General features: G+C 49.6%; 1 protein-coding gene across 4 annotated transcripts in view; it reads left to right on the top strand.

The window, feature by feature from the left end:
- Positions 1–27,682, top strand: part of ASCC1 (activating signal cointegrator 1 complex subunit 1) — a 34,193-nt gene that overhangs the window by 3,509 nt on the left and 3,002 nt on the right. For 2 of the 4 annotated variants that reach the window (XM_064662093.1, XM_064662092.1), the window contains exons 4-9: positions 171–268; positions 1,655–1,833; positions 7,326–7,462; positions 9,546–9,665; positions 13,539–13,660; positions 15,325–15,404. In XM_064662093.1, the coding sequence (XP_064518163.1) occupies positions 171–268; positions 1,655–1,833; positions 7,326–7,462; positions 9,546–9,665; positions 13,539–13,660; positions 15,325–15,404 (736 nt within the window). Of the gene's footprint in view, positions 1–170; positions 269–1,654; positions 1,834–7,325; positions 7,463–9,545; positions 9,666–13,538; positions 13,661–15,324; positions 15,405–22,236; positions 23,074–27,092; positions 27,679–27,682 lie in introns of those variants that run through there. The other 2 variants (XM_064662091.1, XM_064662094.1) reach the window with 2 other exon arrangements.

Here is a 27,682-nt window from a genome sequence, read left to right as displayed (position 1 = left end):
CCATCTGTGTGCTGTGTGTGTGCATCCCTCCAGCACAGAAGGACAGAGTCTGGGGGTCCCAGGTGCCTGGGGCCAGCTCAGAGCCTGGGCCATCTCCTGCCCGGACACACTTGGTGGAGAGTGGCCCAGCAACACTTTGTGAGTGAAGCTCTTGCACTTTGTGCCTCCAGGTATATCATTGGGAAGAAAGGGGAAACCAAGAAGAGGCTGGAAACAGAGACTCGAACCTCCATCAGCATCCCCAAGCCTGGAGTGGAAGGAGAAATTGGTGAGTTGAACATGCACAAAATGGATGTGCTTTCACTAGCTCTTGCAAAAACACAGTTTAAGCTGGGAAGGGGAACAGGAGGTGTTTTCCCTTTAATTCCTGTTTCTGACACAGCACTGACTCATTTTATGGCCCTGGGAAAATCACTTCACTTTTCTTCTGATTTTATTTTTTCTGTCTATAAATCCTTACAAAGCAGTGTAAGGTTTTTTGGGAAAAAAACCCCTGTTTTAATTCGAAGAACAGTTTCACTGTTCTGGGCCTTGAATGACAGGCTTGGGAACTTCGGCCCTTTTTGATTTTGCTTTTAAAACAGTACCTTTTCCGTTAAGAAGGAACTGAATTAAACATCCAGAGAAAGGAACCCTGTGTGTTTCTGCACAAAATAAACAACAGCATGTGCTTTAATATGAGAAGTGTTTAGATGACATTGCTGCCGTTCCGGTGCTGTCACTTGATCCCGACAGTGAGAGCAGCCTTTCTGGTACCATATGTTCCTTCTCATCACTCCCAGGGACTTGAAAAGAAAGGAGACATTGCTCATCAGGGCTGACCTGTGCAGGACCTGCCGGAGTGGATATTTGGAGGGCTCCTTAGGGTGTACTCCAGGGATTGTTGGCACGGTGTGCAGTTCTGTTTGTGACAGAGCTGTGAGGAGGAAGTGCTGGGGGGATCCCACTGGGATGCTGCACAGGAACCTGGTGGTACTTCTCGAGAAGTGAATCTTGACTTCTTCCTGAGGACTGTGAAGGACTATTAAAAAGGCTGAGAGATATTAAAATCATGTAATAATAGGAAGCCAAGAAAATTTTGCTCCTTGTGGTTCTTTCCTTTCAAGCTCAAGTGTTCTCCGTTTGGTGCCTTGAAGTGCATGAACAAACGATAACAGGCCATCTTGATCCCTGATAGATTTTCTTTGCTTCTTCACTCTGACTGCCTTTATGAAAACTTGAAATAGTGCTCTAGAAATCTGAAGGGCTGCTGAATTGATGGACTCTCAGTTATTGTTTTTTAGGCGCTCAGAGCTGACTTTCTTGAGAGCAGAGGGATACTTTTGATGGAATCATCCTGTCTTTGCAGAGGAGAACACGGCCGTGTCAGGCATTTTAAGTCAAGCGGGGAGTCTGGCAGGATTTCTCAGTGCATGGTTGGGGATTTTGATTCCTACTGCTTCCTCAGGAGCCTGGGACTAACAGCAGAGAGGTGCTGGCATGCAGGTTTTTCTAATTCCCCCCTGGCATCTCCTGGGTGAAATGTTCACAAAATCCTCTAATATTGCTAATTTTAAAGTGCACAGACAAGTACTTGTGTAATACCACGATCCATTTAGTGACTCCCTATTTAGCTTCCCGGGAGGCAGACGGGTGTTGCTTTGTTTCCCTGCAGTGATCACCGGGCAGCAGCGGAGCGGTGTCGTCTCCGCCCGGACACGCATCGATGTGCTCCTGGACAGCTTCCGTAAGAAGCAGCCCTTCACACACTTCCTGTCCTTTGCTCTCAACCAGCCTGCCATCCAGGAGAAGTTCCTGCAGTTCAAGGAGGAAGTGTTGGAGAAATGCTCACAAGTAAGGATCCACATGGGAATTAAAGTGCAGAGTGCTGTTTTTCATTTGTTGAGAGAGCTCTTTGTGTTTACCTTGAAGGCCTTATTCTATTCTGTTTCCTAGGAATGCATTTTTAACAGGCCTGTTACATAAGTTGGTGGGTCTGCTGTGAATTTGTTGAGTGCTGTTGTGAAATCTTCTGAAAGGTGGAATGACTTACTTAGTAAATTGTTAGTTACAGTATTTTTTTCTCCTTAGAGGTTTTCCTAGATGGGAGGATATCTAAGATTCAGAAGAGGGTTGGGTTTTTTTATTTTTAATAGGAAAGCCACTAAATAATGTAGTGGACCTTTCTACATTTTATATGATTCCTACATAACCATGAAACCAGATGGGAATTCACGAGGTTGCTGCTGCTTCTGTTTCGCTTTTCCTTTGGCTCCTGACAGTGAAGGAAGATGGGTGTCATTGCCAGAGCTGAGTGAGAAATGACTTGGTAGCACATGGCATCCTGCAAATCTCATCACTTCCCTTCTTCCCCAGGAGACTTTGTGCTGACAGTCCCTCCTACTTACCTTCAGATCTTGTGTTGGGAGCAGCAGGAAATAGTTAGGCACAGGGAAATGAGGAATGGAATGGAAGAAAGGCTCAGTATTCCCTGGTTTATTTTAGTGTGCATCTAGCTTGACAAGAGTGGTGTGTCAGTGGGCTGGGCCAAGGAGAGGGAATGGTGTTATTAAACTGCTGTGTCCTCTGAGTGTGCTGGAGGACATCTCTGGGCAGGAGAGAAGAGTTCTCTTTGTGGCTGCTGCAGGTTGCACTGCACACACACTGCGGGGCTCTGGGGGCTGATAATCTTACCTTTGTGACCCTCACTCCTGCTTGTGCCTTGCAGAGGGGAGAACACAATCGTGCAGATAGCACAGCTCCAGAAGTTTAATTTCCTATGTCTTCGTGCTGTGGGAGTGAATTATCTGATATTTGGGGAGTTCTTGCTCAAGTTCTTATGGTCACTTGCATGTCAGTTGTCTCATCTCCAAGAGCTGACCTGAGCTGGCTCTCCAGTCTTGTCTTGCCTGGCAGTTCAGATTCAAGCCCTTCTTCTCCTCCCAGCTGCATATTTCCATGACATTTTAGGAGCTTTCTATCACTGGGATTTCCACCTGATGTTAAATACAACTGAAATTGGCCAACAGATCCCGGGATTAGCCAGTGTGATGCCATGAGAACCCTTTCCTCGGGCCAGGAAGGTCATCTCTCCCCACTGGCCCGTGGCACTACCTCTATTAAAGCTCACATTGACTCGGAGGGAGCCCTGCAGGCAGGGGTATGAAACATTAGCCTGAGGAGGTGTTGGCTGGGCAGAGAGTGCCAGACCTCACGCTGGTGTCAGTGGTGGCCTGGCTCCCTCTGTTGGTTTCTAGTCCCAGGGCCAGCCCTTCTCCCTGCAGGGAGCTCCTCTGTGCTGCCTCCTGCTTGGGGTGCATCTCTGCAGCCCTCCCTTGGCCCAGCCTTGCCTGGTGATCTCACTTGCTCTCCAAACCCCTCCTGATCTTGTCTCTGTCACATTGTTCCTCTCTTTCTCACTCTTAAGTGCCAGTTTGCATGCCTGGGGAGACTGGGAGGTCTGCCATCCCCTTAGAAACATGTTCACAAATTTATCTCTGTGCTTTCCTCAGTGTTGTCACATTCAGAAGGAGCTGCCTGGGAACATCTGCAAACCTTCACGTGCTCCTTGTCCCAGAAAGCTGCAGCAAGCCAACCTTGGTCAGAGAAGTGCTGAGACCAGGCTGGTCATGTTCATTTTATCTCCTCTTGCCTGACCTTCTGTCTTTCCTACAGTTTTTGTGCTGTGCCTGGACCGCTCTGAGTCCCATAAGGGCCTGAAATCAGCTCTAGAGTTCCTGGTTTTGGTTTGAAATGTAGGATTCAGTCAGTAACAGGTACTTGGGGGGTTGCATGCGTGTAGCCTAGGAATATATAGTGCTTTATTTCTCTGCCCTTCCCTCTCCTGGTGTTAGCAGAAGGGTTTCTGGCTGTATTTATTGCTGCCTGTTAGCTGGAGGAGTGTGTTGCAGCCCCGTCCGTCTCTCAGTCACTCCTCCAACCAGTAATGCCACTCTAATACCACTTCATCTCACAGCAGGGTCTGCTGGAGAGCACATCACTGACACAAAACAGTCATTCAAAACTGTGCCTCCCAGAGCAATAAGAGAGCTTATAGGTTTGTCCAAAGCAACGGGATTGCTCAGGATACTTGGAGAAATCTGAATGGGTTTCAGTGACAGGAGCGGGGCGTTTCTCTTCCTGGTGCAAAACAGTGCAGAATTGGGTAAACTGCAGCCTTTGAATGAAAGGTAATAACAGTAAGGAAGGGTAAGGACCAGGAGAGTGTGTGGGTGTGGGGGTGTGTGTGTGTGTGTGAGGATTTCTTCTGGCCATTGAGCATTTATGAGGGACTCTATTTCTCTCTGAAGCAGTTACCATGACAACCATTCATTTATATTTTATGGCATTATGTTGGTGTGTATGTGCTTTCTAAGTTTTTTTTTTTGTGTGTGTGTGTGTCTTTAAAACCTTTTAGAAGCTAAACCTTGTGTTGAAATACAGCACACTTCAGGTGTTGTTCATGCTGTACAGTCAGGCTGCCAGTCCTGAGCAGAGCTGAGGGGAGGCTCTCTGGAGGTTAATTTAATATAAACACGGGGAGGGGGCTCACCTGGACAGGCTCCTGACTGATGTGCTGCAGTGGGAGGTCCAGATGACTGGATGACCTTGGAAGTCTCCTCACACAGTCGTGTGGGTGTCAGGGTGAGGAAAACTGAAATGTCTGTCTGAGCATGCAGGTGGAAAAGGGAAGAGACTTTGCAGTAATATTGCTGTGAAAAATCACAGTTGGGTCTTTGAGAGCTGTGCAAATGCAGTTTTTGCAGGCTGAACAGGCTGCAGATGTAGCAGGGAAAAGCAACATGATTGCTGTAATATATGACAACCTGTAAATATCAAACATTGCTAATGAGATATTGTATCTCAGAGTGGAAGGGACAGAGAATGGGAGGGGTTTTGGAGCCTGCAGATCTTCAGTCAATCCTGAGGAAATGCTGTTTTCCTGGCTCACTCCTTTGTTTGTGGATCAGGGTGGCAGAGGGCATATAGCTGGCATGCAGTATCCTGTTATTAGGGGAAAAAAAAACCCAAAACATAAACCTGTTTGCAAACATGTGAAGCTTTTAAGTCAGTAGAGCAGATGCAGCCAGGGAGGAAGAGCTAAGGAGTCGATCCTTTGCCTCGTCATGTACAAGGCCCAAAGTGTCCTGTGGTCTGTGGTTTCCCTACTGAAGGGTCAGAAATTTGAAAGAACAACTTTTGCAAGGAGAGGTGAAGACTCCAGATAAAACCCTTTCTCCTTCTTCTGAAGGAGGAGAGCAAAGGGCCAAGTCTTAATTAGCAGGAGGGAGGGAAAATGACGATTTTTTTCAGTCTGAGTGTAAATGAGTTGGGATTTTTTTTTGAGCATGACAGGGCAGTGTCAGGGAGAGACGTGAGCTAAAATGGGCAGTCATCACATAGGGATGGTGCATAAAGGGACTATTCTTCCTGCCTCAGAGAACCCAAGTTTGAACAGTAAATTTTTAGAGACATTTTTAGGGCTTCCTGTGAGGCAACATAGTGGTCGCTGATGGCATATCATAATCTGGGACTAGAATAAGTGGGTTCCAGCCTTTTTGCATCCCAGCAAGCAGTATCCAGCCATGAAGGGCTGCTGAGACACCCGTGGGAACGTTGGCTGTTCCAGGGAGAGCTCCCTCTGACGCAGCATCTCGTTCACGTGTGGGAGAAGTGGGATCTGCTGGCCTGTGAAAGAGTAGGGAGTGTAAGCAGGGTTTTGAGGAGCTGTCTGAAATACTAGGGAGTAAAGTAGGAAGATTATCTAGGTCTTGTCCTGCTCTCTGTGCACTGCCCCTACCCCCTGGCAGTGGCAGTGTGGCTCAGGGAGGTGACATGCCATCGCTTCATCAGCTCTCAGCCCACACTCGGGGCTTGGAGAGCTCAGGGGAAAAGGCTGCTTTTGGGGCAGGTTGGTGTTTACAGCACAAATCGTGCTGTGGCAGAAAATGAGGCTGTGGCTTTCTGACCTGCAAACTGCTTTGCTGCTGTACCTCATCTGTGTGCGCTGTGGGAGTGACACCGGCTGGTTGTCCGTGGTGAGGATAAATCAAACTTTCTCCCACTTTCTGCTGTTTTGTGATGGGCCAAATGTTCTCTGGCTACGGATCTCATTGGGGAAAAAAGGCTGACAGAGAGAAAGCATGTTCTGTCATGCATGTTAACAGCAGGATGAATTAAAGGAAGCTGCGAGGTTTTTACTGCAGGGAGAGGAAGGCGGGGAGAAGTGAGATAGGGCCATCCCTGTTTTTTGCCAGCCTGTGGCTGCTGGAGCAAGCCCCTGGCCTCTGTGTTGCAGCCTGGCTTGTCCCTAGTCCAGCCCATAAGCTCTGCTGTAAAGAAGGGTCTGGATGTGGTCATTAGGCATGAAAAATGCTGAGTGAGATGTGGGGCATTGAACTCTTGATGGGCTGAGATACTGCAGTGTTTAAACATCTGAAAGGTTTTATTTCAAAGTCTGGAGCACAGCTAGAAGCTTCAAAGCTGTCATTCTCAGTCAGTGGACTCTTTTCAGATGGAGAAAAGCTTCTATGGTCTGGCAGGTTGGCTTCTTCTGCAGTTAAAATTGGAGGTTATTTAATGTGCTGATGGGAAATGGCCACAAAGTGGAAATAATTTTTTTAATATGGGTGTGTTAACCATCCTCGAGGTATTTTTAAAAGTATCCTAGAACAAAAGAGCGTGTTTCTTAAAGCTAAATGTAACCACTGCTCCACCTGGGAACAGTTCTTCCCCAGCAACAACACGCAGCTCTTCTTATAAAGGGAATTTAAACTTAATTCATCTTGGCAAACTATAGGGCACATGGGAAGAAGAAAAACGTAATTATCAGAGCTGGTATTAGCTGTGCTTGTGTTGTGAGGTGTAACCTGTGTTTAGACAGGATTTAGAGACCATTTAGAGCTTGTCACTACAGCTGGTTCCAGCGTTACTGCACAAGAAATGGACTTAAGTGTTAAATCTGTGCTGGCTTGTGTTGAGTTCGTTGCTGGTGCAGCTGCCGCTTCAACATCTGTGGAAGTCTCATCCCGAAACCCTGTGAGTGCTGCTAGTCCTGGGTCCCAAATTGCAGCCTGTTGGAATGTACTTCCAGGCTGCTGTTCAGCAGGAAAGGCAGGCAGGGAGCTGTGGGACTGTGCCTCTCCTGCCAGGCTGAGCTCGATTCCTCACAAAGCCTGGGAAATTTTGTTTCTCAACTTCGAATCATTACTGACCCGACTAGAGATAAAAGTACCGATGTCAGGGGCTTGGTACCTGTTCTCTGTGGTATTTATCCCTCTGATGGAGGGGGGTGGGTGTGTGGATGAGGTAAGACACCTGTATATGATGGATTGACTGATTTGTAGGATCACGGGGTCAGCAGCAGCCTATTCCAGAACCCTGCAAAGCTTCACCTGACTCTTGGGACGCTGGTGCTCCTGAACGAACAAGAGATCCAGAAAGCGTGTGACCTCCTACAGCAATGCAAAGAGGACTTTGTGGAGTAAGTGATGGAAAAGGGATGTCATCACCAAGGGCCGGGTGGGGGGAAAGCAGCACACTGTCTTTGACAGGGGACGGCGATGAGAAAAGCAGCTCAATAGTCTCTCTCAACACTAGAAATTTAGGAAAAGGCTGAAACCTTTCAAATGGGAGCAGCAGAAATCACCAAGCAGCCACAAAGAGCCTAAGAGCATCTTGCAGCTCAGCTCAGACCCTCAGCACTCCCTGAGAACCTGCTCTGCTCAGTTCTGTTTCCCACGTGCGCCCCCGGGTATTTTTTTGTGAGCGGTTTTTGCCGCTGCCCCTGTCCCTGCTGCAGGGGGAGGGCCGAGCTCCCTCACCTGTGCACGTGTCCTGCAGCGGGCTCTGGCACGGAGCAGATGCTGAGGTGTCCTTGACACGCATTCCTTGCCGTGGGAGCCGTGTGCAGGGAAGGCAGCAGGAGCCATGTGAGCAGTCAGCCTGACAGCTCCGCTCCGGGACCGCGGTGCCTCGCTGCCTGTTAACGCCGAGCTGCAGATGTTGGGGCTTTAGCTGCAAATGTGGTCCAACGACACCGTAATTAGCTTATCTCTGTTCAGCTTAGAAATTGGAGATGGCCTGAGGGAGGGGTTTATTTATTTATTTCTACCAAGCCTTTGCACACAGAGCACGGATCCTTCAGATTCATTTATTTGTTGCCTCCGTGCAAGAATTGGCCACGCTGTGCCAGGTGATATCTATGGGAATTAATGCCAAAATTCATACCTCTGCCTTTAAAATGACAGCTCCAGTTGTTCAGCTGTCGAACAGAAATGCAAGTGCGTTTCCAGGGGGAGGCTCTGCCTGCAACGTTTTGAAAGTGCCAGCTTCCTCATAAGTGCTTTGAACTGAGGTGGAGAAAATCTTTGCTCCCCATTTTCTTTAGTGGAGGGGGAATCAGCACTTGAATGTAACCTTTAGGTTATTTCCCCTGCCACACCCAAATAAATATACTTGCAAAATTAGCCACATAAACCTTCATTAGCCTTCATTTTCTTTTCTAAGTGCAGGCAGTGCCCTATGAAGGTAGATGTGACCTTTTTGACCCTTTTTTTTTTTAGAATACATAACCTTTAGTGCTGTGGGTGTGATGTGCATAATAGTACATTTGTGCTGTTTTCCTCCCAGTAACCTTACTGGGAAGGGAAATCATTATTCCACTTGGGAATCTTAGCTGAGAACCTCAGAGGCGGTCGCACGGGCAAGCCAGAGCAGAGCAAGGTCAGAGCAAAGTCGCGCTCACCTTGTTAACTCGTGTTTGTTACATCTGCCTGCCCAGACACTCCCTGTGCTTTCCAGCAGGCCTCGGTGTTAAACAAGGCATCACTTACTCACAGGGAGCACTGCTCTGGTGGGAAAGGCGAGGAGGCGGCGTGTTGGGAAGCAGATCCACTTCCCAGTGTGTTTGCAGGTGTGGGAGTGCATATTACATCCTGCACGCGTTTGCAGTGTCGCCTTCCTGCAAGAGGAGCTGGAGCTGACTTTAAACCAGCTCAGCTTACTGGGGGATGTTGCAGTGTGCTTAGAACTGTGCTCTGTATCAAGCGGCTTTCCCAGCGAAAATCAGCAAGCTGGAGACTCTGTCACGGTTGCTCTTTTCGCAGGGAAGGCAGGAGCCTCTCTGGAATGAGAACTTGTGCTGTTTACTGCTGGTGGGTTTCCTGAGATGACCACGGAGATTGAGGTGGCCTGTGAACACTGACAGGTCGACTTAATATGTGTCAGAAACACTGAACGGATGAATTTAAACTATTTTACTTCTTGAGATGATAAGACAATAGGAACAATAGCCTTTTGAGCTTTAGGACGTAGGGAGCCTTTTTGTGTTTGATTTTTTTTTTTTCAGTGAAGACAACCTGAAAGATTTGGAAAAGTGAAGAACTCCTCAGTGGTCTGTGTAATAACCTCAAATTTGTGTCTAACTATGGCCAAAAAAAAGTATTTTATATCATTCCCTTAGCAAACCCAAATATTTGGCGTGTGCATGAGGAGCACTATGGGTTGCATTTCAAAAGCAGGTGTGGCATTTTGCTTTTTAACGTGAGGGGTTTCTTGGGTTTTAGCCAAATCACCGGAGGCAAGCCCCTGACCGTGGAGGTGGCGGGAGTGGAGTACATGAACGACGACCCTGCCATGACCGACGTCCTTTACGCCAAAGTCTGCATGAAGGATGGCTCAGACAGGTGAGTTCCCCGTGCCCCTTTCCCTCATTCCCCCTCGGTGTGCCAGGGAAACCCTCTGGGGCTGGTGGGCCCTGCTGGCAGCCCTCGGGCCAGCAGTCAGGAAGATGAAGTCATCCTCGCTTCCTAAACCGGTTAAGGCAGTGATGTGTTTGCTCTTTGAATCAGTCACTGGTGGTGCAGCTGAAAGGTGTCATTTGTTCCTGCAGTGGCCTGTCAGGTTGAATAATGGAGTCACAGCTCACACGGGGATAAGATGGCCAAGGAGATACTCCTGAAATGACTTAGAAGGCAGGACGACTTGGCCTCTGCTGTCTAGTTCCCACCCTGCAATCCAGATTAATCTGGACAGCCTGGCCTATTCTTCAGCACTTAATTATTCTTAAAACCCAGTTACCCCAGAAGGTTCTCAGAAGAGCATGGCTTGATTACAGAGTTGGTTGCTGTGTCTGTAGCAGCCTGGAAAGGGTGCTGGGTGTGAAATGTCTGAGCTGCTGCTGTGAAATCTTGAAGCCTGGTTGCTGTCAGTGTCAGTGTTTGTGCTGTTCACCACTAGGGCTTATGGCTTTGGCTCTACAAGCACTGCCCAGGATGTGGCAGTGTCTGGACAACCTTCCTCCACCTCGTTTTTGGCAGGTACATCACACGTGGCAGCACCACCTTTTCTTTTGGTGCTTTCTGGAAGACCGAGGAAACACGGATGGGGCTTGGAACAACCTGGTCTAGTGGAAGGTGTCCCTGATCCTGAATGGCCCTCCCAACCCAAACCATTCTAGGATTCTGTGATTAACAGAGAGGGAAGGGGAGTAGCCAAAAGAACTTTAGCCTCCTCTCTCTGAGCCTCAGCCTTCTCTTTTCCTGACAGCGCTGCCCTTTTGTTGTCCGTTCCCATTGCCAGAGGACAGCAGGAGCTAGCAGGGGAGCGTGGAGCAGTGCAGCTGGAGGAGGGAGGCAGTGAGCAGGGACTGGCTCAGGGAAGAAGGGACATGTTCTGGCATCTCCTTTCCTCAAGGACTGAGGAGACAGAAGAGCCACCTGCTCAAAACCACAGTGTGGAGGCTGTGTTGAAATAAGAGATCGGAAGTGGGATAAGGAAATGGGTGGGAAAATGAAAAATGTAAGAATTGCTGGGAGGCAGTAGGAATTGAAATCGTTTCCTTTTCTTGGCTCTTCCACTTTGAAGTCTGTCCTACCCTGAAAGAAGTGAGATAAAACAGGTGAGGCGGGTGGAGAACCAGGGCAAGCTAGAGATCAGCCAGGAGACAGAGCACAGGGAGACAGAAGGCAGAAGCACTCGGAAAGATGAGAAGAAAGCAGGCACTGGGTGACCCAAATGCCCTTCAGTGGGTTTGTTGTGGAGAGCATCTAAAATACCAGCTGAGAGCTGAGGTGTGGGTCTGTTCTCCTGAGTCACTGAGCTCTGGGGTTCTCTGAGCCTGCTTGCCTCTGGAAACAAGTCTGCAGCCTGAGGAGCAGGGAGAGTATCCTGTGGAGCATAAGTAGGGCCTGAACTGCCAGTGATGTCTGCCTGCCTCTGAGGACAGCTTGGATTGTTGGTACTAGCACTGTGGTCTGTTCAGGTGCCAGCTGGATCCCTTCTGCTGAGAACCCACTTAGCCATAATGCTAGAAAAAGTGCTGATGTGCATCAGGGGTGGCAGAGCTGCTTTGGGCAGGGGAGAGAAGTGAGAGCTTCAAATCCACCTTGCCTTCAAACTGAAAACAACCCCCCCACCACCACCACTCTGGGAAAGGGCCAGTGTCTCATCTGTTCTTCACAGAGAGCTGTTAGCTGAGGTTTTGACCAAACTCAGACCTTGTGCTTTTTGTGGCACTTGGAGGCTGCCAGGCTTCTCTTCCACAGTATTTGTTTTGCTTTTTGCATAGCAGTGGGCTCAGAGAGGGCCAAGGAACTGAAGTTTTAATCCTTGGCCCAGGCTGGTTCTGCCCTCACGGGCAAATTAATTCATCTGGCACTTCCCCCCTGATATGGTTCCTTAACTGTTAGCAAGCATCCAGAAAACCATTTAGCTTTGCAGAGGTGAAAGCAGGTATTTTTATGTTGATTGAGAGCAGTTTTTACTTCCGTTGAGATTCCAGCAGACACCGTGTTGGACCAACAGTAAAGAGGGAACAAATGGTGATCTCTCCAGAAAACTCTGCTTTGTTTTCTGGCCTGCAAGACAAACCATTGCTGAGCAGCTCCGTGCACTTCTTGCCTGCTGAAACCTGCTGTGCCTTGCTCAGGGAAATGGGTAGAAAGCAGTTTCTGAGCTGCAAGGCCAATACTAGAGGAGAGCAGCGACCACGTGGCTTTCTCTGCTGGATCAGACTGCTGCAGCCTGTGCTGGAGAGAGGTGTGTGCCTTCCTGTCTCATGCAAGATGTCCTGTTAGCTCTGTGTAGTTGCTGGCATGGCTGAGGGGTGGAGTTCCTTCCTGATCTTTGGATCATCTTGATCAGCTTAAGCTGTAAAGCAGGAGATTTGATTTATCCTGACTTAGCTTGCGTAACTGCAGACAGAATTAGGGGTTGGCAAGCCCTTCTGCACATATAATGGCTCAGACTGAAAGAGGGATCATGCTCTGATGCCTCCCACATGGCAAATAATTTCCATTATAATTCATTCTAATTTGTTTTATTTCCTTGATTAACTTTATAACGTAATAAAGCACCATTTTCACTTGAGCTATTCTCTGTTAATTTGTTTTAGTATTGTCTGTAATGATATTCATTTAATCTTTGTCATTGCTAATTTTAAAAATCACTGAAGTAAAGCCAGGAAATGTAGAAAGCCATGACAATTGGTAGTTTGAGAGTCTTGGAATAGTCGCATGGGGGCTTGCAGCCCGTGAGGGGCAGCCCAAAGCCAGTGGTGGGGTAGGAGCTGGCATCTGGAGCGTGGCAGCCCCGGGCTCTGGGGATCAGCCTCAGAGCAGCCATGCTCTGCTGCAGCTGAGGCACCAAAGTGGTGGGACCTCACGGAGCAGAAAGCTGTCTAATCCCTGGGACGTGCTGAGAGAGGCCCAGATCCTTCTGCATGGGCTTAGTACCCTCTGGCCTTGTTTTTGGGGATGGGAAGCTCTTGCTCTGTCACATCCTCGCTGCTTTTGGTAAGGCTCAGGCACTGTGGAAATCTTTTGGGGATGGCAGCAGCCTGGAATTTCCTTCAGCCCTTTAGGCACAGGATATGTGTTGCTCTGATCCTGCTGCTGCTGCCTATCCCAGGACAGGTCTGCCCACAGATCCCGGCAGCCACGGCCACTTTCATCTCCGAGCAAGGCAGACACAAAGGTGGGAATAAGTCTTTTGGTTCTGCTTGCTCAGTAGCTCCAAAGCTGGAGTGTTCACCAGGATGTGCTGTCTGGGTTTGTGCCCTCTGTCACCACGTTCTGGGCTCTCCCAGAAATTAAGTCCAGTGACTGGTTTGCTTATTTGGGACACAGAAGGTCCAGGCTCCAGCAGTCCCCGAGCAGATCCTCTGGGACACAAGGTGCCTAAGCCCCTGCAGATTGTAGCGTTTGCAGGGAGAGTCACATTGTGTTTCCTGGCAGGAGAGAGATGCATCCTTCAGCTCCCAGTAACATCTGTCACTGTGAAGGAGCTCTCTGCTGTGCTAAATCTGCCCTTCTTCCTGGAATATTTGCAGCAGAAGCCATCACGGAGGAAGCTTTGTGAAACAGCCAGAACTTTTTGCATTAGAACTGAATCTTGATGTCTCTGCTCGTTTTCCATCAGGGACCAGCTCCCTTTCCTGTGTGCGTGCAGAGACTTCATTTCTCACTTGCTGCCCTCCCTGCTGAAAAGCCAAAAGCTGATGATGCAGGGGTTTCTCCTTAGTTTACGTGGCTCTGTTCTTTCTCTTTTTGTCTTCCCAGATTGCAGGTGATCGCTGATCAGCTGGTGGAGCGGTTTGTGGCCTCTGGCCTGATGCTCAAAGAGTGGGACAGGGTGAAGCTACACGCTACAGTCATGAACACTCTCTTCAGGAAAGATCCAAGTACGTACAGACCCTTCATCCTTACTGATAAATGCATTTAAAGGAGTCCTGCTGCTCAGCAAATGCTTTTGTTGTTTGCTTTTTCACAATGGTGTGATTTTTCTTAATCTCAGGAATACCTGCAGGGCTGTGGGGGGATGTCAGGAGATAAAACCAAGGAGAAAGTTAAAAAAGCCATCAGCAGAGTCACAGATTCAAAAACCCTGTCACCCAGGAGCACTCGCAGGATCTGGGCCAGGGAGGAACATTCAAGTACCATCTGAAGTCTTGGGCTCTCTGTGCCCCAGTGTTAAATTGAAATTGGGTGACAACTCCGTGTGCTGTGCTGACCTTTAAACAAGATGAAAACATAAGCCTCTTTGGTCAAGTTAAAGATTGCCCATTGGTTTAGGGGCGTGATTCCAGTGTGTTTCTCCTTAAATGAGATGCAGACGGCTGTGAGGCTGAATGTGAGCTATTCTTGAGTGTATGGCGTCTGCCGGCTCTGCCAAGAGATTGTCTGCTCTGGCAGTCTGTTCTTATCACGTTACTTTAGAAAGCAGCCTCAAAAGCATCGTGTCTGGGGAGGGGCAGCATGTTACAGCCTGGTTCTCCACGTACAAACGTGTGTGTGCTCTGCCACGGTGACCCCCGTGCAGCGCAGTGGGTTGTGCTGGGGATTCTCTAGTTGCTGCCTCTCTGAGTCTCTGCGTGAAGAGTGATAAGAGCAGGTGATTTGTGTCATGGTTTTCTGGGCAGGTTTTGCGTCTGCCTGGTCCTGAAGTCAGATAAGCACAATTTTCTGTCTCAAATCGAGACCCAAAAATGTGAGCTCAGAGTGCTGGTGTGGCTCTCTGTGATGGGAGGCACATGGGCAGCTATGCCTGGCATTCTGACTCTCTATTCTGCACAACCCCATGAGGCATGTGAGGCATTCAGACACTATGGGGAGAGCATTCTGCAGGCAGCCATGGAAATTGCTTTATATTCCATACAGGATTTGAATAGCAGGCTGGATGTGAGGGGGACTTCATAGTTAATGCTGGAGATGAAAAAGGAATATTGAATATATTCACTGAGTGAGGCAGAGGTCCTGTGGAAAGAACAGATCATGTACTGAGGGATTATATAAAAATCCAGACATGCTCTGGGGAAATGGATCTCAGACACAGGCATTTGGCAGTCGCTGTAGGCCCAGGTTGCTGTCCTGAATGTCTGTGTGGCTGTGTGCCCACCCCAGCAGAAGCACCCACAGCACATGGATGTGCTCCCCGGAGCGGGTGGCAGAGGTTTGTGTCGGTGCTGTCCGGATCCGGATCGCCCCTGGCATTGTGCTGGCACACTCAGCCTGGGACTTGGTGCTGTTCCAGGCGATGCTTTTACCCTGGCATGGCTGGATGTGGCATTAAAATCAGCCAGAGAGAAGCAGGTGTGTTGCACTGAGCCATCAGCCTGTAGCTCTGATTTAGGGTCTTTCCTCCAGGTGACACAGGTGATCCCGATAGAGGCTGCCTATTTCCTTTCCTGCCTTATTCCCTTCAAGAGGGAAAGTGGGTTTTTTGCACTAAGAACAAGGTCTATTAGCTGGCAGCTGACTTTGGGGAGGGAGGGAGTGGGGGGTGAAGTACAGCACACAGAGTTCTCCCATCTGAAGCTCATTCTGGTGGTGGCTTTTCTGTCTACAGCTGAAGAGCGAAACAACACAATGACTGGTAAATCATCTTTCAAGGAGCGGGAGTCATTTAATGGCCGAAATATCCTCAAGGTCAGTATGAAACAATTAGGGAAATGGGCCCAGCTGTGGATACTGTATAGCCAAAAGAGGTTGAAACACCTCTTCAAGACTGCTTTTGTCTTAGGCTTATGGGATCTCCTGGGGGGGGGGGGGGAAATCTGTTTAGAAAATAAACAATCCAGATCTCTCCTAATTGGGAGCATTACAGTATTTAACAGAAGCATTCCTGAAGCTGCTGAGGCTCAGAGCAGGAATATGTAGCACGAATGCTAAGTGGGTGTTCATGTTGTCATTTACTTCATTCCTGTTTTACCCTGGAGACTCAGGCTCTTGTTGATTCCCAACCCACCAGAAAGAAGCACTTTGTTGCTCTTGTTCTACTCATATATATTTATGAAACTAAACCCGACTCTCATTTCACTTATTCTTTTCTTCTTGTTTTTAATCTCTGCTATTGATTTGCATTGGTTTGCTCCAGAAAAATAGCAGGTAGCAGTAGGGAGTCCCACCAGCCAGGATCTGAGGGCTTTGGTAGTGATCAGAGCATGGAAAACACTATCCTGCATTGTGGAGGTGGGTAAGGCTTGAAGGGGAGCATCCCGCAGCCTCCCAGGCTTTGCCAGCCAGGATTGGGTTGCAGGCAGCCTCTGCTGCTCATCCAGATGGCTGTGGCAGAGTGGGGCTGTGGTTGCTTGACCCCTACAAGTGTCCAGAGAGAAAAGAGATGCACAGAGGAGCAGAAATGGCAAACAGCACTGGGTTGTAAGCAAATCTGCAATCCTCATTGTGTGAGAGGATTTTGTTGCAGGCAGCTCTGATAAGAGGGAGCCAGGACAATGCATGGATACATGTGGGAACGTTTAGGAGATATTCTGGCAACAAAGAAACATGAGAGAGGATTCAGCCTGGGTGGGAGCTGGACAGCCCAGAAAGACTTCGGAGTCCTCCCAGAGGAGGGAAAGGGTGTTCTTTATTTGTATTTACAGTTTTAATAATGTATTAGGCAGTGGATGCAGGGGGCTGTGAAGGCAGGGAGTGGAAGTGATTGATCTCCTCTGTGCAGAGGACAAACAAAGGGACAAAATTAGGTTAAGCTCTCATTGTCCTCAAACGGTCTGTGCGAGCGAGCGGTGTCATGACTCAGCGTCGCCACACGTTGAGTGTGCGGTGTGAGACTGCAGTATTGCGAGCTGGAGCAGGAAAGGCACAGACACGGTCCCCTTCCTAACGTGATCTGCAAGTTTTGGTTTAGCTCCCGGTGTGGGAGAGCCGGCCCCGGGAAGTGGAGGTGTGTCAGGAGCCCTGAGTGCCTGCAGGGACTCGGCTTGCACGGCGTACGCCTTCACTGCTTTCTCTTGCTTCTGTTAAACTTGTCCTCAGGCTTTACAGAAACATCAGATCAAACTGGGGGTCTCCCTCAGTGCTCCTCGTTCCAAAGCATTTGTGATCGGGAAGGCATTAACGATGCTCCCTCTGCCGGTCACACCATTTGTGGGGTCTGAGGATCGGGGCGGGGGGGGGGACGGTCTTGTGGTGCTCAGAAATGCAACTGCCCTCCCTCCGAGGCCGCTCCTTATTCTTGATGCTCTCGGCAATACGAGCCAATGCATTTTTAAAGCTCCTAATTGATTTTGTACTGACGTAGCCGAAGGAGCTGCTGGCTGTTTGGACTGTTGGTAATTACTTCAAAGCCTGTCTTGCCGCAAGAAATGTCATCCTCCTCTCCCACCTCCACCACATTTCCTAACCTGCTTGCTTCCTATTTCCCTTTGGTCTCCCACGTGCCTGCAGCAGAACGCCCGTTGGCATTAATTAATTACATGAGTCATAAATAGCTCCAGGCTTCTTACCGGAGGAGCCCAAGCCTCAGTGAGCCACTGATGCATTCCAGCGTGACCTTGCAAGGATGCGCCGGTTCCCTCCCAGCCCGCTTTCATATCCATTATTTATCTGGTGCTCGGGAGGCTGCCCTCTCACAAAGTGGCTTCATTAACTTCTGCACTAGGATCTAAACTATGGGCTGTTAATGAATCTGGCTGCAGTTAGGCAGGGTGGTGGGAGGGAGAGCCACGTGTGATTCCAGGTGGTGGGACTCTGCCACAGCCGTGCGAGTGGCCGTGTTCCCACTTGGAACGCTAACAAAGCGTGGCTACTGGCAGGAGGGCATGAAGTGGGGAAACTCGGGTTTCATTCCTCTCGTTCCCGTTGTGCAGCCAAAGGCTTTGCCGAGCAGAGGGCAGGACCTGAGCTATGGGAGCAGGGATCTCGATGGAGACGCCGTGACTCTGCTGCTCCAGGCTGAGGAGGCTCCCCGTGGTCAGAGCTGGGGGGGTGTGTGTGTGCAGATGCACTGGCAGCACATGTTTGCTGATACCATGCCTGCGTTACCCCAGGCTCCAGCTGGTATTTTGCTTTCAGCTGAACTAATCGGAATTTTATTTAATAATCCTTTGTTCTACCCGTTCCGCAGAGTTAAACACACACTCCTATTTGTGCTAATAAATGGCTGTGCAGGCCGGTACCTTCCCACACTGCTCAGAAAATAGATTCTGTAGGATGAGTTGCTTTGGGGAGTTTAAATTACTTCTGTCTTGAAGAATATCCGTGAAAAAGGCTTCCTGGCATAGGTGGAGCTGAGAGCCCAAGGGATTGTGTGACCCAACAGATTTGTGTCTCACAAAGCTTTGGCATTGTGCTTGCCTAGTCTAGTCCCCAAAAGCTGGAGATGCTTCGTGGACCCCTTCCCACGAAGCGGTATGCATTCCTTCTAGGCTGGCTAGTGGCTTTGAACATCCCAGTCACGTACCGGAGTCGCGCTCCGGTCGGGAGCAAAGTGTCTCATCTCTTGGAGAGCAGAGGGAGGAGGCAGCGGCTCAGGGCTGAGAGACAAGGCCAGCTCCTTCCCCAGGGTGAGGGCAGGGCCAGGCCCGGGAGAGGTGCTGGTTTGGCAGCCCCCTGCCCTGCCTGCTCCCGGTTCCCGGCGGTGGCCGCGTGCCCTGCGTGGCAGCTGGCACGGCGCTGGCACGGCGCTGGCACGGAGGCGGCCGGGGCAGCTGCCGGCATCTCCGGAGACGGGGCCGCGCTGCCTCCGGGCTTTTATGTGTTTCGCTCGGTGGAAAAAAACTAGGGCTGCAGTGAATAAATAACAACAAACAGAAACGCGAGGGGACCGCCCGGCCAAAAATTTCTGTGATGCATCTGAGGGAAAGGAAGGCTTGCAGGAGGAAGAAAACCACCTGGGCTTTCACTGGTTTAGAATGGAACGATTTTTGGCTCGAGCTGAGGTCTGAGGAGGGAAAGAATGGCCTTTGCCACGTTCAGACAAGAGGGAAGCAAATTTTTGAGTACAGAAAAAGCTGAACCCTGCCGCTTAGCACAGATCTGTGCATTAACAGCTTACAAGATTAAATATTGAGGGAACAGCTACTGAGGTACAGCAGCAGAAAGCTGCACATCTGATGTCTTAGGGCATTAGGGGAGACTTTAAGCTGGGATGGAAGACTGGGAACTGGATCAGCTGAGGCAGTGACACATGCTGCCATGCCCTGCTCCAGCACTGGGGCTCTGGGAGGGCTTCTAGGTCAGACAAGGCATAATTTGATGAGGCTCCTTTTCTTTTTAGGGCTGCATTAGGGTATTAAATTATGGGACTGTATCTGCTTTCACTTAGAGCGGAGGAAAGTGCATTTACTGGCTGATATACTGGAGAGCTGACGTAGCAAAGGAATTTGGTAGTGTTCTCTGTTACTGTGCCTATCCTGCTGGGTAAGAGCAGTGGCATGCAGCAGTTCAGTTTAAGACATTTGATGCAGTGCCATATAGAGAGATACAATGAAAAAGAAAAATCATGGCCCTCAAAATACCCCAAGACCATCAAGCACTAAACAAATGAACATGTGCCCCTGTTTAGAGCCAACTCCACTTGCAGTTGGGGAGTGTGTCTCATGTTCTGCAGCCACTGGGACCCAGGCCTTTTGTGTAACTTTTGTTTGTGGATTTAAGGAGGCTGAGCCTTTTCCTGATGTGCTTTTTAACTGAGGTGAAATCAAAGGGCCAAAGAACCGGCATTAAGTGAGGATCAAGACTGCCTGGTGTTTGGAAAGGGTAAGAACATCTTGTTATCCTCAGTGAGGTGGTGAAGGTGTAGATCTGAAGTAGGACTGGCAACTGGAACAAACACTTAACGGGAGGTGGCTGTTTGGAAAGTTTAGAGTTAAAAATACCAAACAAAAAATCCACTGGGGTGAGAAGAGACTGAATAAGAGATTGTGGTGCAACATCATTGTCTCAGAAATAAGCCAGTGCTTTTCCTCACCTGGGTTTTAGAGAAGAATCAAAAGCACGAATGAAAGGCTGCGGTGCCGCTTTGCAGAGGGGAGAATTCCTGCCTTCAGGTGTGACCCTGCCATTGTGGAGAGATACGGGAACGATGGAGGGGGCTCAGCAGTGTGCAATTAGAGCAACAGTGGGATGGCAGGATGTGACAGTTGAGCAGATGAGATTGGAGATCATTTGTATGATCATGGGGAAAAAGAAGGAGATTAAATTGGGGTTGCTGTGAAAACGCTTTCCTATGAATTATATTCTTCAGGGGGAAAAAAAGGCATATTCGTGTTATTTGCATTCGATGAAACAGGAATTTGATGTGGCATTTGAAAAATCAGACTAGACAATAGAGGAAAAACGTCTTTGTTGGAATGTTTGGGCCTTGGAGGCAGCACTGGAGGTGTTGAGGGGAAGCTGAGCTGCTGAGAAGGCAGTGCAGGAGGTGCAGAAGGTTTGTGCTAGGTCTGTGTGACAGGGATCTGTTTGATGACCTTACCAAGAAGGGGAGAAGCCTCTTTGTTTTCCTTTCAGAGGTGCTCAGCACCTCTCTGACTAATTTTAGCAGGGACTGTGAGTGCTGGAAGAGGGAGGATTTGTTGAGAGGGCTATAAAGTTTCTGAATTCTCTTGCCCCTGCACCGCTGCAGTCCCACCCAGCCCAGGGGCTGAGCCCTTTCAGCAGTGCTGTGGGTGCCTCTGCCTCCCACCCAGTGGGCATCCTGCCTCCTCATCTCCCTGAGATCCCTGTTCTGCCACCATCCAGCCGAGGCAGCATCACCTCTTTGATCTTAGGAGGACAATTTTTCTCCGTGGAGCTGGCAGGGGTTGAATTACAGCAGCGTCTTAATAGAAGGCAGGGACCCAACACATTAAATGTGCAAAAAACCCAACCCACTGATTAGCAAAAGCAGGCACTTCATCCCAAAGGTGCCATGACCCTTCTGCTGGATAATTTTCCAGGTCTGTCCAAGTTGAATTACTGGCTCTGTAGCCAGACTCCTCCTCCTGGTGGTTCAGTGAGCGGAGCGAGTAGGTCACATTGATGGGAGCTCCTTGTCGTAGCGTTCCCGGATGCATCTCAAGCCTCCTGGCATCTCTTCAGCAAAGCCAAAACCCAGCTCTTAAAAACTGTTGCTGCATTTGCTATAATAGGAGCCACGGGAATGAGGCTTCTTTGGAGAAATGCAGTGCTTGATTATTAATTTCCTTAAGTCGTACCATAAATCCCTCATGTTTGAAGCATAGCAGGGTCTGGGAAATTATTGGAGCCTTTAACATGCTGGAAGGGTTTTTTATTCTTGTCTGAAAGATGTGCAAAAATCTGGTAACCTCCAAATGTCCCACTTGTATTTGTTTCTTAGTTTGCAGAATGCCTTTCACCATAGCAACTAGGGTCTGATTTCCTCAAGCGCATGAATTTTCATGGATTTGTGGCAGGGGGGAACGGACCCAAAACCCTGAGCTAAAGCAAAGGTTTTGCAGTGTGGCAGTGGCAGGAGCACTACTGGATTTGGCTTGTGAAGGAGGCAGGGGACCCTGGAGGGACAGGATCTCAGCTGAACAAAGACCTGCACCTGGCCCCAGACAGTTCTATCTGCAAAAAAATCCAGCCTGACAGATTAATTTAGACTATTGCTGAATGTCACCCTCCCCACTGCTGCATCACCCTCTGGCAGCTGAGGTGGCTTTGCTCCAGTTTTATGAGGAGCTGAGGCTTCACAGGGCAGCAGCCAGGGAAGGATCGGCCGCTTCCATGTTCACAGAGCCAAAAACCTCATACCCTTCCCACCCGTGGGGGTCAGAAGGGTGTTATGGGCAGCAGGAAATGTGCTCCTCTTCGGTCTGCAGGTGAAACCCAGCTGGGGAGAGGCAGGAATGTTGTGGGAGCAGGAGGGAGCGGAGCTCCAAAGGGTCTGGGGAAATCAGATGGAAACAAACAGGCTGCTGCAAACAAGGGAGGAGGGAGCGGTGGCACCAGTGTAGGGTGGAGAAGTGCCCGATACCAACCCCATGGGCCAGGGTTTGGGTTAGGAGGGGGTCTCTGGAAATAAAAGAAAGAGGCAAATGTCTGCAGAGTAAACCTCTGACTACGCTTGGCTGAAGGGTTCACCCAGTTCTGGGTACCGTGGGTGGGTGCAAAGAGCCCAGGGGGCAACAATAAGATAATTGGAGGGGTAGAAAATGTCTACAAGCTGGGGCTGGAAAGACTTAGAGTTGTTTTGAGTTAATAAAGGGAAGGAGGGCAGCATGTGAAGGTTCAAGTAGTGTATCCACTAGTGTCCAGTAGTGGATACTTTGTCCTCCGTGCTCTGATGGTAGAGCAATAAATAATGCGCTTAAGTTGCAGCAAGAGAGCAGGAAAATCCTTGGAAAGGGAAGGATAATGAAGTACAGCTCTAGAGGAGCTGGGAAATGGGGATCCTGGTTGTTTTGAGGGAGCAGAGATATTAGTCCAAGTTCTGCCACCAAGGAGCTCCTCCTCCCTAAGGGAAGGAGAGGACAGTGGAGCTGATGGCCTTTGCTGGTCCTTTCTTCAGCTTGTCACTTTATGATTCCTACGTGGAATGCATGCAGAACACCCAGGAGATGGCATCTGTGAACGCACCAAGAGCTTCTTGGCATTTATGTGGCATTTACTTTGGCTCAGGAAAATAAAAATATGAAGAAGAAGCCTCCCATCACATGCCTTGGATCTTTCTCCCTGAGCTCCGTGTGTGCTGCATCTTTGGTGGTACTTTTCCAGAGAGCGATGGTTATATTGTTATTGCTTCCCAAGGGATTTTCCAGTGTCACAGAGGAGATACTCCTGACTTGGGAGGTGGGACTTTTATGACCAAGATTCTGTCCCTCCTGAAGTCTGCAAGCTTTATTCTTCCCAAAGGAGATGAGGTGAAAGGGCCTCTCTGCTGCCTTTTAAACCTGCCAGAGGCTGAAAGAAAAGGAGAAGGGAAGGGCTGTTCCTCATGTTATCCGTGTGGAAGGACTGGATGCTATATTGGGGATGGAGAGACACTCCAGAGCCAGCTGCACACTTGCAGAACAGAACAATCTGCAGCTCTGTGGCTGGTGCTCCTGGCGATGGCCCCGGTGACATCTGTCCTTCCCTGTCCTTCCTAACCCTCCCTTCCATCCCTGGGACTCCGCAGACATCTTCATCCTGGGGCACCTGGGCAGCACTGGAAAGTGTTGGATCCCCAGCCAGCGGTCCTTCAAAAAAAGCCACGAAAAGGAAGCAGTTGCTAGTTTGGAGAGGAGGCTGGGAATGCCGGGAAGAGCCGCCTCGCTGGATGAGTGCCTGCCTACCTGCTTTTCCTACGCTCCTCGTGCATTATTCCTGGCGAGCTCCCAAGCACAATTAAACCTCTGACAGATAATCAGTGGCGGAGTGGTGTCCAGGGTGAATAATACAGGAATCAGGTATTTCTTTTTTTGGCACCAAGTTGTTTCAGAAAACACATTTTGAAAGTCAAAAATAGAAGGAAAAAGAATGTGTTCATTGAACAAACTCCCCAGATCCTGACATGGTGCCTGGTTGTGTCTCGTCTTCTGGGGGCCACCAGGGGCTTTGGTTTGGGGTTTGTATGTTGTAGTTTTGGGGGAGTTTGGGTCACAAATGGAAGGGGGCTTGGTGCATTTTTTGGAGTGAGGAAGAAGGAGCTCTGCCAGCACGTGCTGCAGCCTGGGAACTGTGGCAGCTGTGGAGGTAACAGCCTTCTGCAGAGGGCCTGGCAGGTCTGTGGGGGAGTGAGGCACATTAAACAGGTAGGTGGGATCCAAAAAGCAGAGGACTGGAGGCTGTGGTTTGCGCAGCAAAGGAGGTTGATCAGAAGAGCTCTAAGGGATACAGTTTGCTGGAGTTCAGTGCGCTCTCTTAGAGTCCGTCAGTGTTTCTGAGTGTTACTTGCACATTTCAAGATTTAATTTTTTTAAGATTTTTTAATCCATCCGTGGTTCTTTGCCATTTCCTCTATCAATCCTTTTTGCCTGGTGCTGGTATCAGCTCTGTAACCCAGCAGTTTGCCAAGGAGTCAGTGCCTTCCTGCTGTATCTGGCATGGGAACCGCAGTTGTGCTTTCGCCAGATGATTTGGAAGGGCAACTGTTCTCTGCTCTTCTCCAGTGTTTTCCATCCCAAACTGTGGATGTATTACAAGCATTAATTCAAATGTATCATCCCTTATGAGATGGAAAAATACCCAGGGGAGGGTGGGAGAGTCTGCAAACAAACGTGATTTGTTGCTCCGTGTTGAGGCACCTCTTCAGAAGCACCGCTTAATTTTTCTCCGTGCTTGTCAGCGGGTGCCTGGGATTTTGTTTGTTCCTTCCCTTCCCCAAAGGGGACAACAGCACCGTAGCATGCTGATTTCCCACGGAAAGCAGCCTCCCATCCCTCCTGGCTTCCCGAGCCGTTCCTTCAGGGATGGGGACACGCTGGGTTAGCGGCTGCCGGCGGGTGAGCTGGGGAGTGCTGTCACTGAGTGCAGAGCAGATGAAGCTCTGAAGGCTGCGGCTGCTCTGAAGCCCCACTTTAACCTCCTGGTTGGAGCTCTCTGTGCGCTGCTGGACCCCCGTTCCCCACGCTGGCTTGGCTGTCAGAAGTCATCTCCTGCACATGTTCTCCCGTGGAGGCAGAGCCTGGTGGCACCCGGTGCGTTCCCATGCCTTCCTGGATGGGATCTTTGGGTGGATAAACGCCTTCAACCCGGGTGAAGCAGAGGAGCAGGGATTGCTGGCATCCCGTCCTCAGCGTGGTCCGTGCAGCAGCAGTGACAGTGAGCTCATCCACAGCCGTGGGCTCCCGGAGCTGTCAGCCTCTTCCTTCCTGCCTCTCAGAAGTTCTTATTTCTGTGTTTGTTCCAGATACAGAAAACAGGACCCCCCTGAGCTCCCTGCCGAGAGCAGCCGGGTTTGTGAGGCGGATTGGTCACAGCCTAATGACATTACACGGCTCTGCTCGCCCACAGCGCCGGCCCACCGGGACACTTCTGTGCTGTTGATCTGTAATAGCCTAGCCCTGAGGCACTGCTTCCTGCGGCTGGAGTTCACAGCAGAGCTCCCCACAGTCCAGGAAGGGGGGTGTGTGTGTGTATGTGTGCTTAGATCCATTTTATCCCGTGGTAATGCTGCTCTTTGGTGGGAATTTTTGATTGCAAGGCAATTAACAACAAGTCGTAGCTCCCTCGGCGTTTCTGAGCACTGACGCTCTCAGCAGAGCTGCTTGGACTTTTTATGAATTCAGGATGGGTCTTTTTTTTTTGGCTGAATACCGTAAACGACATAAGGCTTTAAAAACTGATCAATAATCCTGATGGTCGCAGCAAAATCCAGGCCAGGCTGCGTGAGTGCGAGCCAGAGATTACGTGAAGGAAGTTTTAAATACCTCTGCCTCCCTTCCCTTCCCTGGACTTTTGTCCTCCTGTTGCCCAGTGCTTCTCCAGCTGAATCCATTAATATTTCTCATGCTTGTTGAGCCCATGACAGGTGATTTTAAAGCCCTGGCTTGTGTTGGCATCTCTGCTCTTCATAACAGGAGCTGAAATGTGTCGCCGCTGTCCTTACGTGGTTTAGCACCATGATTTATTACTGTTGTTTCCAGGTTGGAACACAAAGGTGCTGTCTCATTCCTGGAGGGTTGTCTGTGGGAAGCAAGCCCCCCCAGGAGGGCAACTTGACAAACACTCACACTTGGGAACAGGACATCATTTAGGTGCCTGTTTTAACTGCTTCGTTGAGGAGTCCTTCTCCTTCGCTTTTGTGTCTTCATTGCTTCAGCAAAACCTACTTTACAGGCTTAAAAGGGGGGGAAAAATGCGGAAAAGAGTCATCCTGGTTTTGATATGTTGCTCTGCCTTTGATGAGAAGTTGTTGTGGTTTGGGGGCTGAAGTTTGTACAAGCAGTTTTGGCTCAGGTTTGCAAGGAGCGAGCGCGGTTTGATGTGTGATTCCATCTCTCCCAAAACAAGTCTTCAGCCTCTTGTCTTCCTTCAGAAAATGATTGTCTCGCCCCAAGGGAGCCCTGCTGTGTAATTTGTGGGTAATCGAGGGGAACGGACCTCAGAGGGAGAAGAGTTTTCAGCATCTGAATGGAATTGTCTTAAATGGGAGAAATTGGGGTATTAGAAATTACAGGTGTGCTGCTGGCTTTTCCTGGCTCAGGATAAATGACTTTGGGGAAGAAGTGGAGGAAAACTTGCTTTCTGGGAGCTACTGCGGGGCTGCCTGCCTTTCATCATTACCTGCACGGTCGTGTCCTTGGATCTGGCCCCCTGGAAGGGAGAGAGAGAGGGAGAGGGAGGAGCTATTGCTTGTGGTAGTTTGCAGGCTGACCTGTGAAATATGGGTTATCCATCGACCAGTTCTCTCCCTCTCTTAGGGACTCCTGGCTTTCAGGAAGGGCAGTGTGGCTGTAGCCTCTGCCCTCCCCTGCAGATCTGGGGGTGCTGCTGCCAGGAGGGTGCTGTGCCACTCTGCAGGCACCAGCTCTGTCCCCATGGGAGACCCCGTGTCCTTCCAGGCATCCTCGCTGAGCTGTTCCTGAGCCTTTGGCTGTGGTTTGAAAGGCAGAGCACATCCCTGGCTGTTTTCTTGGAGGTGCTGGGTCTGGGGTTAAAAGTTAACAATGCTCTTTCCTTATTCCATTCTAATTCGATTTGGGAAGGCAGCAGGGAGACAGAGGGCACTTAGTCCTCTAAGTGCTATTCCCTTGATGGGAGTTAGTAGCTCGTGCAGCATGCGTGGTGTTGATTTTGTAAGCTGACCTTTACCTCCATCAGGTTCATTCTCATTTGTAATACTTAAAGGAAAAAATCCCAACCTCTTATTTATTCTTTCGGCATCGAGGACGTAAATCCTTTGGCGTGTTTGGATTTGTGGAATTACTGTTCTTTTGCTGAGCCTTGTGTCCCACTCCAGCCAAATGACACAGCTTTTGGTGACTGCAATGGTGTTTCTCCTCCTCCTCTCTGCCTCCCTCCTGCCTGCTTCTGATCCACACCTGCTCATGCTCCCTGCAGCCTTTTCAGGGAAAGGTGGGTCCTTGGCAACCGTGGGAAGGGACAGGAAAGGGAGTTGGGCAGTCTTAGGGTTATCAGCCTTTGCTTCTGAAGTGCAACAACCTCCAGGTACCTTCTTTCCTGGTGCAGAATTAAAACTGCCATAAAATGCTTTTCCAGGAGGCATTTCATCAGCTGTGCCACAGGCCTCCTCCGAAACCGGAGCGTTTCCGTGGTGGCTGGGGAGAGGGGGGAGTTATAAATATCTTTCTCGGCTCTGCTTGGCTTCTCCCCAAGATAAGTAGAAGTGAAAGTCAAAAGTAGAGGCTTGGCCTTCTAAAATCCCCGGGGACCTGAGCACAGGATGCTTTTGTGACAGGAAGCCAATTCCTGGTGTTTCAGGGGCCTTGGAGGATGAGGTTTGAGGGCCCTCCCTCCCCTCTGCCCGAGGCAGGTCTCAGATGTACAGTGATCTCCGTGCCTGGTGGCTTCTGTGGTGGGAAGCCTCAGGGAGCACAGGAGCATCCGTGAGAAGCCAGCCTGAAACAAGAACAACAGTAAAAAAAAAAAAGTCTGTGCTTGTCCTCTAAATCTTGTAGCGTGTTTACTCTCAGAAAGTACAGCCACATTACCAAAAATCAATAGTTCCAGCAGCATTCTCCCTGGGAAACACACAGATGCTTGGACACGCGGGAGGTGGTGAGTCTTATAAAAGCCAAGGGAATTACAGAGTGCTTTGGTACAAGGGCTCCTCTGCTGCACTTCTGGCAGTGCACAAATGGAGGGCCCTTGACCTGGGCAGTGTCTTCTGGGGCTTCCTGATCTTCCTCCTGCTCTCATGAGTCAGAGGCTGTGTGAGGCAAGAGGGGCTGCGGGCAACCAGGCAACCAGCAGCAGGACAGGAGGGCTCGGTCTTAAGCTCTGCCAGGGGAGGTTTAGGTTGGATATTAGGAAGAAATTTTTTACAGAGAGAGATCAGACAGATCAGACAT

This window comes from Pseudopipra pipra, chromosome 8, assembly GCF_036250125.1.
Source record: "Pseudopipra pipra isolate bDixPip1 chromosome 8, bDixPip1.hap1, whole genome shotgun sequence".
In the NCBI taxonomy this organism is placed as follows: Eukaryota; Metazoa; Chordata; class Aves; order Passeriformes; family Pipridae; genus Pseudopipra; species Pseudopipra pipra.
The sequence above is the reverse complement of the archived record's forward strand: the minus strand, read 5'-3'. Positions and strand labels throughout refer to the sequence as shown.